The following is an 11,279-nucleotide window of genomic DNA, read 5'->3' on the forward strand; positions in this document are numbered from 1 at the left end:
GATCTAATTTCGTTTGCGAGCCCGATTACAGATCAGGCCGTCGTGTCAGCATCCATCGCACGCACACCAGTGTAACGCAGGGTTCGGCAAGACGTACAGGACATAACTCATGTTTTATAATTATATATCTTAAAGTTTTAACACAATTTTTTAAACTATAGTCATATATAGAAAAGGACAATTACAACAAATTTTACATTTAACCCATTACATCCCGGGGGTACGAAATCTTAATACATATGGCATGAAATTTTGTAGTCCATTCTAGAAATGACCCAAATAAGGGTCAAGAACATTATTTTCATTAGGCCATCTTGAAAACTCGAGATATCAGTGGAACAAATATTCAACTTTTTTAATTTTTTTTTACTAATATTTAATTGTTAATTAAAGAAAAAACTTTATTTTCTTTAAATTTGGTTCAAAAATATAAAGCACAGCTTATCTACTATCGTTTTATACCAAATTTCATAAATTTTGAATAAGTTAAATAACATTTTTTTAATTTAAAATGATAATTTTTTCGACTATATTTTTCCCAACATTTTAGACATTTTACAACACGACATAAATGATCAAAATAATGTACGAAGTGTTCCTGGCACTAAAGGCACTCTTAAAATATCATCTGATACCATTAAAAACAAGTTGGGCCTTTTAGTTGAATAAATACAGCTTTTTTAAAAAAGAGTAATTTTGCGTATGGTATTTCATACGCTGGGATATAATGGGATAATACTCTTTCCTTTCCTTACTGGACCTAAATATGATTCATATGTAGTACTACAAAAAATAATTAAAGATTTAAGACAAGTTGTCAATGTTCATTAGAATGACATACAATTTGTTTATTCAATAATGTAAAGTTTAATAAAGGTTTGATAACGCTTGGTGAATTTCAGAAGTTTAATTTAATGCACCGTACATCATATCACTCAACTGATTCAAATTGCTTAAGGGGAGTTGCGCATAACGATCTAAACATTGGCCTATTTGTAGATTACCCATTTTAACGTCCAAGTTTTTATCATAGGGAAACGAATTTTCGTTTGCTTCGCGTAACTTAAATGTGCTTTGCAGCTTTTCTATTATGACATCCTCTTTAATTTCTGCCGCTAGAGTGTTGATTCTGTCCTCCAAATTGTTGAACGCGCCTTGTCCTTTTGTCAAATATGAATCCACATCGTCGATAAGATCTTCGATCATCCATTGAGCCCAATGCTGTGACCGCTTGGTGGGATGAATCTGAGATTTTAAACCATTCAACTTAGTTAGAAGTATTTTCCGTTCATTTTCCACACGTTCCTTATTCAAATGTTGTGTGCTGCGTTTAGGGCGTGAAAACAGATATTTTATGCCACGCCTAATTTCCCTGAACGCTGAAGGAGCAACCTGCAACAGTAATACCCATCCATCGACAAAATCAAACACCCTTGCAGAGTCCTTTGCTGTATAGACCAACGATGACCACTCGCCCTGGCACGACACCGAAGGGTGGCCATCATATGTCAGTGGCATGCAGTGGTTGTAATGATCCTGTTCCGCAATATTGGCATCATGAAATTTCGGAACTATTGTCAAAATGCTACTATGCCCGTAACAAGATATCATACCACCGGGATGCTGTTCACTTCCCATTTTATAACAATTTCGCAAGATGTGACCAGCGCGTGGCATCCGCTTCGGTGTAAATGTAACCATAGTGGTGATCGTATTTGTACTAGTGTGTTCTTCAGTCATTTTTCCACTAAACAACCATTCGAATGGCAGATTGACCAAAGTGTTAAATGTGTTTTGCAGTAATGATGCGGAGGAACGTTGCATATGTTGCATATGAAGGTACGAATCATTACCAATGCTTATTGCTTCCGATCGAATGCGAAAGCGCATGAATCGTGATAGTTTGGGTAGTTTCAACCGCTGTGGTAAAGGCTTTATCACAAATTCAGAAAATTGTTCAGCATTAAAAAGCACATTAACGGTTGCTTCCGCTGCCGTAAACTCAGGAATGGCGCTGTTAGGTACCTCTGACAGGCGTAACGACACAATCAATGCGTAGAATCCAACAGTTAAAAACCCCTTCTGCAGGCTCTGCATGCTACGGAAATTTACGGACATGAATTTTGTAGAGTGCATAATCATTCTGGACCAATCACGCCCCAGTGTTAGGTGGGCGCGGAAGGTAATTAGATTACCAACTAAAACATCGAACGTCCGTGTAACCTTTCCAGACCACTTGCTTATCTGGTTGGGCACATTACGAAGAAATAAAACACCCACCGTAGCTGTGGTAAACCCATCGACGATGCTCATGTACAATTGTGGATCTGAAAAGTCCCATTTCGTTACATCAAACTCGCCACCTTGCCCAAGCGCCGCAAACAGATACGTGAAACCGAGGCTCATCGTAAGTTTGACTACAAAAAAAAGTGCCTTCGCTGCGACCGAGGTGAGCGATACGAAGGAACTGATGAGCGAGGAAGGATTCATCAAAATCCAAGAGGACGTTGCAACTCCATTCATTAGCGCATTCCAGGTGCCAGGGCTGGAGTAATCGAACTTGGTAGGATCCCAGGTGCCACTGCTAGCCGCCATCATAAAGTATGCAAAAGTTATTCCCGTACCCACCATGATAGCGATTGAGGTGCTTAATGACAACCCCATACCAACGAAAAACGCCACCGAACTGGCCATGTTGAAGGGTATGGAAGCTCCTGTTACCGCTCCCGTTAAAAGCCCTATCCAGGTTGATGAAGATCTCCAATCCCACTTCAGAGGATTCCAGCAATTGTTTGCAGATGCAGCACCCAGGTAAGCACCTACCAAGGCTAAAATAAGTACGGCCAATGCAAAAGCAAATTCACCATCGGGATCTACCAGGGATACAGGAGAATTCCCGGCATACACGTACGGACTCGGATACTGCTCCTTCGGATCCATCTGATAGAACCTACCAATGTCGGGATCGTACAGTCGAGCGCGATAGTTGTACAGACCCGTCTCCGGTTCCCACTCCTGTCCCGTGTACAGATACGAGAGCTGCCCATCGAGATCGGTGCCGAAGCGTCGGAATATCTGTCCATAGGGAAGGTAATCGTAGGCCGCAACAACTTCGCCACCGGTCACCACCACCCGGACCGATCCTTCGTGATCCGTGATCACTCCGTACAGCTTATCATTGCGCAAGAACCCAATCAGCTGCTGGTCCTTGTAAATGTAACTGGTCACCCGAACGTCCGGTGGTTGATCCTTCGCCAGATACACCATATCCATGTCCATCAGCACCAATCCATTCGCATCACGTATGTAATACTTTTCACTCATAACCTTTCCATCTTTATCCAGCACCTGCTTGAAGGTCCGTTCGCCGCGCACATCGTACTGGTACAACAACTTCCGTTCGTCCATCATCTCTATTTTACTGACACGTTGCAACAGCTTGTCGTACTCCATGTGCTTAATACCTTTGTGCTCCGCCTTGATGACAGCGCCATCACCGTCGTGCTCCATGGGGAACTGCTCTTCAGTGCGCTGCACCCGATCAAACCGTTGTCGGTATACTTTGGTGATCTTGTTCGTTCCTGGGCGGTACTCCAAGCGATACCGAGCGAATCCCGTATAAAACTTCCGATGATTCCCGTTGGCATCAATTTCGTACGATTGCACGTCTGCAGCCGAACGTCCCAGGGCAGTCGCGAAATGATGATGGAGCACACCAACAATGTCTGGGATATGGTTCTTGTATTGTATCAAGGCATCTTGGAACTCAGCATGCAGTGCCTCTAGAGGGTGTTGATCGCCATCTCCTATGATCTTTTCGTTGGCTAATGACTGCTGGAGTTTTGTGCACACCTGCGTTATCATGTTCGATCCCTCAATCCACCGATTACATTTCTGTTCGAACTCGCTCTTATTGAGTCCTTTCCTTGCCGCTATCGCCTTCGATAGCATGGTCTTCAAATGCTGGCTGTAGCGATGCTGCCGAATGAAATCGCTGAAAATGGACTTGGTCCCTTCGCGTCCGTGACACAGATTGGGATTGGTACAGTCCATCGTGAGGTACGATTTCGTGCGCAATATATCCCAAATCTTGTTCGATGTCGCTTCATCAACTCCCTTTATCGCTTTCGAGAAGGAGCGATGTGTCAGCGGAGACAGTGCCAACTCCTCCAGCCCGTGGAAATATTTACCCTTAATCAACTGATCATGATCGTCATAGTCATACCGATGACCATATTGGTAGGGGAAGCTTTTGCTGCTCAGCACCGCTGATAAATGTCGCGTCGCGATTCGTTTTCCACACTCAAACGGTAAATCGTCATCCTGCTCACCATAGAACGTCCTGTTCACAAGGCTGTTTTCGTCGATGTATCCTGCACGCCGTAACACTTCAGTGCAGAATGCTGCTCGTTTGCGGTCCATGGTAGACGAGATGAAGTACTCCGGATAGATACCGTTGCGTAGCGGACTGGCCGACTTTTGCCAGTGAGCAGTAAACATTGTCTTCGATATGAGACCCTCATAGATGGGAGTGTAGGAATCCTGCCCGTACGAATCAGTTTCCAGATAGCTAACGCTTTCCGACAAATAATCATCCTCGAGCCTCACTAAAAAGCCTGGCTCGTTGTAGGTGAAGTTCCTCTGGAACATATGCTTCGCGTCTGTGCGTACCTTCATCGTCTCTACCATGCCATCCGCGTTGTACGTAAATTCGAAAATTGGATCCCGTTTTGTTAATTCGCGGATAGACTTTACCTCACCATTTCCGTTATAATCGTATATCAACGTAAAGGCCGATGTCGTTGAATTCATCGGATATTGTAAGGAATGCAATTGCTCATTCACATACTCGTAGTCGATCGAGTACGTACTGTTGATCGTTGGAACAACAAACACTTTTTTGACGACCTTCTCATTCTCATTGAAAATTAAACTTTCCATCATCTGATTGTTGCCAATCTTTCGGGTAGATTGTTGTGATCTATAGCGCACATCTGGATTGGTTTCTATTTCACCATAGAAAGATTCTATCCAATTCTCTGAAACAGGAGCTTCGTTCGTTTTGACCGACTCGTAACATTGCGCGCGTGTCAAATTCACTAACGCTTCTCGCAATACCTTGCCGTGCGACGAGTACGTAAAATGAACTACACGGTCCAAGTTCTCCCTTTCCGGCGAGTTGTAATGTATTGAAAAGCGCAAAATTCCCGACTCCGTGTAAACATATTCAAAGGTGCCACCGTCGGGGGTACGTTTGTGTATGATGTTCCCGTCATCGTAAGAGTATGACACCAACCACTGGTTTTTAAGTTGAATTTCTTCCATGGTGTTTCCCCCAGTCAAGAATGGTCTCGTCCTGGAGGTCGTCTTGGCAAGCGCATGATATTGCGGCGGAAGCATTTCAACCAAATGCCCGTAAGTATCGGAATATACGTAAGTTGTTAGCCGATTTTCGTAGTTACCCACCTGCCAGTACTTGGCCACTTTGTTTCCTCGATCATCTTCAACCGTGGCACGAATGGCACCACCAGGACGTTCCACAATCTTTTGTCGATAGCCTTGCGCTTCGGGAAATATGTTCCTCAGTAGCGCTATCTCCGAGCGCATTGCATATCGACGTTTGTACTTGCTCAATACATTGTAATCCTTGCCGGGTAGACCCTGGAACTGTTTGTTTTCCGTTGGATCGTTAGCGTATATCGTGCGAGAATAAGGAAAACCTTCACAGGATGGATTCGCGTTTGCAACCATACCGGTCATCACGTGACTTGTATCGTGAACTTGAGTGATGAAATTTTCATAGAATGCAAAGTAATCCTTATTCTGGCATGTCAGCTTGGTCCACTTGGTTTGCATGATCGGACGATCGATTTCATCGTACCTCAGCTCGCGAACTCGCACCGTACTGGGATCATCATATACGATCAACTGCACGGGCCGACCCATTCGATTGTAGTAGGTAACTTTTACGCGTGGATCGTACATCACCAGGAACTCGGAGATCACAAACGATCCCGTTGGAAGTAAACGAAATTCTTTCGGTTTCGCGGCACTCGGATTCGACGTTAAGTGAATTTCTCTTTGTAAATGGCCTTCCAACCACACCGAGATGCGCAGCTCGGTAATAAATATAAGTACTTCTCCTACCGTTGGTGGTCGATTGCAAGGAGACTCCCCAGAGCATATAATGACATACTCCTGTCCGTTCCAGCTAAAGTCAAGTTTAGCATCGTTAGACGCATAGTTATAAAGAAAACGCAACGCTAGTGAATCGAATGGTTGATCGAACGTTTTGGTTATTTCGCCTCGTCTTCCGGTATTGTCTGGATTGTGTTCTAGCTCACCATATTTGATTGACCATTGCGCACCGCTCGGTTTCCAATCTTTGTTGTCGAATGTTTCATAAACACCTCGATTAGGCTTCATTTCCACCAGACATTGTCGTGCATTAACGGACGTAACATACGCCGTTTTCGAATGCATCGCAAAATCAATCACCTGACCGGCCTCCGAGAGTAAGGCAACTCTCCTTCCATTGGGACTATAAAGACTTTGTTTCAGTTTACCATTGTTACGGAGTGTCGCTCGCACTTCCGCATTAACAGGAGTGTAAATGGTGGCGAGAAAATTCAGATCCAATGGCGAAAACCGTACATGATCAACGTCGATGCCGGACACGGAAGGTTCGATGCTAACGTCGAATTGAAGTTTCGTTGCGTTTGGGTTGTTCATGGTATCGACAGTCATTTCCACATAGCACCAGTTTGACGTTACATGCTGTACTGTAGCACCCCGCAATGTTTGTCGGCTGTTGTTTGCGAGATTAAGCAACGTAACCTGCACTATGTTCAGTTGATCGTCCACTTTGGGCACTGGATTAGCTCGCACCCAAAATGAAACAATCCACATATTGTTAGGCTGGACGGGTGTGAATGATGCTTTCAAAGCAGCGCCCATTGGAAGTCTAAGGTAGTGGTTGTCCCGTTCATTCTGTACGTTCTTCTCCTCAAATGTCCACTTTTTATCGACTCCGTAGCGATTCAGCTCGTACGGTTCAAATCCGTAGTATGACGCTACTTCATCCGCCAACCTCATCGCACCTAAATCCACCACTTTGAGCTGTTTACTTCTGTCCCATATCGTGCATTCGACGTCTTTGGCCTCCGACCTGTCACGTTTGCGTTTCTCCCGCACGGTAACGTCCGTTCCGTCAGATGCGTAGGTTTTTTTCGTTGTTATTCCGGTGCTTGAATTGGTAGCCTGTTCGTACCATCCGTACTGATGTGTGTTACCGCCGGGGGCAACCTTCACCCGATAAAACATGGCACCTTCGCTGGAAAGGTGTGCATCCTGTGCGTCGTAAATGTGGGTGGAGGTCCGCGTCTCGTTCTGATTGAGCCGTACATTCTGCCTGGTGAACAGGGTTGTCTTTTTCAGCAGGAACGAATCCACTGGCCGGAAGATCACAAACTTACTCGTCTCATTCACATGACGCACTGTCACCAACGCGATAGTGTTGCTAGCCCGGACCATCGTTTCGTTCGCTGGCAGCTGTACGGTTTCGTTCGTGTGAAAGACAAACATTCTCAATCGTTTGCCGGCCGGTTGGGACTGAATGTAACGCGGCGCGACAATCTGTATCTCCTGCGGATTGTTCGTCTGGGTGTTGTAAACCATCACGTTCCTTGGCATTTCGTACACCTTGAACGTGTCCTCGTGATTGTTCTTGGCGAGCTTGAACCCTTCGCCAAGCCACTGGTTAACCGTCTCCATGTGCATCGTTTCCGGACTGATGGATTGCTGTTGCCAAGTTTGCCCATCGAAGGATAGTTGCGTGTTCGCTGTCACGATTCCGTGCTGATTGGTAAGCACACCGAACTGCGATAGATCCATTGCAAACTGCACCTTACTAACAACAGTGCGATTTATGTTGTCCAACTCCTCGGCGATTTTATCGTCCACCTCTTTTTTGTATTGGGTTTTCTTCGTTTCGTTCTCTTTGCTATCGTCAATCTGTTTATATGACTTTTCTTTTTGATCCATGAGCGACTTGTACAATGGTCCCTTTAAACTTTTCATCTTCAAGAGCAGTTTGTTGTTCTTCTGCTCATAGATTAGTTTGAAGACATCACCATCTTTGGTAGGTAGGTCGTACTCGTACGTTGCAAAATTCGCTACAGGTATCTGCACAGAGTGACCCGCTATGCGTTTAGCTCCTTTATCAAAGTTCATGACCAAAAAATATACCTTCAAGTCCAGTTTTTTATCAACCAGCACCGGCACACGTATAACGATCGCATTCTGGTACATCGTGACGGCATCAGCCAGAAACCCTCTCCGCAGAGCGGAGCGAAACTCAGTATCCAACTCAAACATATCCAGTACCTTCGTGATGTCGGCAAAGACGTCCGTAGGCGTGGACGTGTACCCAGTTTGCCACTGATTCTTGATCCCCATCGTCCAAACATTAATATACGTATCGTACATTACGAAACCATTCGCAAACGTGTGTATCAAAAAGTTTGAGGGAACTGTTTTTTTCACCACCGTGCTGGTTAGCTTTCCATCCAGGCTAATGGTTAACACGCGAACGCTTTTCAGATCGTACATAACAACAAACTTTTTTCCCGCACTTATGACAGCGTCCAGCGGCAAGTCGGGATGGTATTCCTTTTCCGCCCATGCGTTGTTGGTAAACTGCAGTATCGTTACTTCCTTCCGGGAGCCGTAGATCAGCACTACCGCCAGCATATCTTCTAACGCGTGTATCGTGTGGCTTTTTATGCCGGGTTGGCCAAAGTGCAGCTTCCCTTTCATGACTTTTGTTCCTTCCGATCCGCCGAGCAGGTTCCGAATGCTGACCACCACACGATCGTCCTCGTACTCCTTGTCCAAAATGACGGTGTAGTCCGGTCCGTAGTACATTGTCGGGCTTAAGTCGACCGGTACCTCCTCTTCAAAGCGTGTGCGATCGATCTCCATATCGCTGTACTCCAATGACGACTCGAGTTGGTTCGGGTAAACGATCTTAGACATACGCTTATCTTTGTATTCAAACCGGAACAACGTTCGTTCCTCCTGCTTGATGTGCGTGAGCGAATTGCCCGTATACTCGAACGATACGTTCTGCTCGTAACACGTCGTATTTACTGTGAAGCTTGACAACTGATTCATTTTAGTATACTTCAAGCTTACGCTAGATCCACTGTCCAACTCAATGCGTGCCAAACGATCACCTTTTCCTTGCACGAAAGTGTCGTAGTAGTAATTAGCATAAGGGCCATATTCACTCTCCTCGTGCACCAAATACCAACGCGTTGGCAAATTTTGGGTATTTTTCGACTTACCACTGCACAGTGGCCAGCTTGAGCAGACGCTCTCCTCACGCTTTTTGTTCAATTTGTCCCATGTGCCGTAGACGAAGGTGCGATCTTCCATTGTCAGTTCCCAGCGTTCCACGTCCGGATAGTACTTCACCCTAGCCTGCTTGTATCCTTCGATAATGAAAGCCCAATGTTTAATAGAGTCCCATGCCGGTTGTCGTTTCAGGATGATTCGATTGTTGTTTTTCAGTATCGCATAGTCATGATCTTGCAGGAAGCCACTGTTCTTTCGTTCCACACTGATGTAATCCAGCGGGAGGGACCATCCATGTCCGAAAAAGCTTTCAAATGGTATGTTTTTGTACTGCAAGTACTTGCGCACGCTCACCCCGAATGCGTTGGGCAACTCGATTAACGGAATGCTCAGTTCCACTGTACCCGCGTGTGGGTTTAAAGGTTGCAACATGCTGTTTAGATCGAGCTGATCGTGCAGCCAAACGATGTACTTCTTCTGCGGGACCAGCAAAGGCACATTGGGTTTCGGTTGTGGACTACTCGGCTGGACAGACGGAATATCGAACGATTCTGGTGTAAACTGTTTCGTACGCACTTCGAGTAGATTCTCTCCAGTAAGCAGTAGCATATTATAGGCAACGTTATCTGCTGTCTTCGTCGCCAACACCGGATGCCCGTAACGCACTACACGATCCACGATCGCATCATCGAAAATGTTGACCAGATCGAACTGACCTTCTTCGGTAAAGACCGGACGATATACGCACAATCCCTTTGGACCAGAGGCAATCAGCTCGTCAAAAGTGTCACCATCGATGTCTATCGTCGCGAACGTGTCAATAGTGCGCTTGTTCCAGCCACGGAATTTGGAGAACGCTGTCGAATAGTAGACCTTCTGGAAGCGGCCGGTTTCTTCAATCATACGATACATGGTCAACCCTCGGGATGAAAAGTGCAGCAGATCATGTATACCCCCATTGTCAAACTTGGCGAACATGATCCGATCATACTCGTTGTCCGGCAGGAAATTATTCACAGTTGCCAGTTCCTTCAATTCATATTTCGGGTCAAAACGGAACAACTTCAGCTCTGAGATGGTTCGCAATGCTATCGATAACTGTGTGTTGTTGTCATATCTTTCCACCAACGATATCTTGCTAGTTGGAATCTTCCATGTTTCATCCAGATTGAGATGTTTTTTGAGCGAACGAACAGCTTTACTCGATTCACTCGGATTGATGGAACCAAACTCGACGGTTGAGCCCAAACGCGAAACAACACCAATGTACTTCTCAGATGGATATATCTTTCCGAAAGCGATCGTATTATTCTGCAAAGCGTAGCCATACTCGTCGTGATACTTTGGGGCCGCAAGCAACTGGTTCAGTTTAGATTTGTTCCAATTATACACAACGATCCCTTCAGTTTTGCGTACTACCAACAAATTTCCTTTATACACCGCCCAAGGATAAGTGACTTCGTCGGCTGACACAGAAAAGAAATCCTCATCCTTGTACACCTCCGACCAACTTCCGTTTGTCTGTTCGTAGATCACCAGCACACGATTGTTACGCACGAAGATAGTTCTCCCAGCATCAGGGGCTTGCTTCGCTTCCACAGTATTGCCGAGAGGAACCTTTGTCAAGGATTTTCCCGGCAGCTGCAAGGTATAGAATTTGGCTGAAGCATCCATGATGGATACTTTCAGTATCTCTGCGGTTTTAATTTGTAAATTTCACCAACTTGTTTCCTTTAGCCAATACTTATATTTGATTTCGACGAGGAAAACGATTGTCTTCAAGGTTTGTCACTGTCCAGCGACAGGTAACGTACAACGTCTACAACTTGTTCCCTCACAAACAACGCAAATTCAATCAAAACTGCACGATAGAACATTTGTTGTTCACTGAATTACAGCATTATGCTTTGAGCCTTTTATAC

The 11,279-nt window shown here is 45.2% G+C and overlaps 1 protein-coding gene across 1 annotated transcript; it reads right to left on the minus strand.

The window, feature by feature from the left end:
- Positions 1-906: 906 nt before the first annotated feature.
- Positions 907-11,031, minus strand: LOC128714092 (uncharacterized). The gene has a single exon (XM_053808968.1). The coding sequence runs from the start codon at positions 11,029-11,031 to the stop codon at positions 907-909; it is 10,125 nt and encodes a 3,374-aa protein (XP_053664943.1).
- Positions 11,032-11,279: the final 248 nt, after the last annotated feature.

This window comes from Anopheles marshallii, chromosome 3 (genome assembly GCF_943734725.1).
Source record: "Anopheles marshallii chromosome 3, idAnoMarsDA_429_01, whole genome shotgun sequence".
Classification (NCBI taxonomy): Eukaryota; Metazoa; Arthropoda; class Insecta; order Diptera; family Culicidae; genus Anopheles; species Anopheles marshallii.

Excerpts from the sequence above, each read along its gene's own strand:
- LOC128714092 (XM_053808968.1), bottom strand. The coding sequence starts at position 11,031 with ATGGATGCTTCAGCCAAATTCTATACCTTGCAGCTGCCGGGAAAATCC.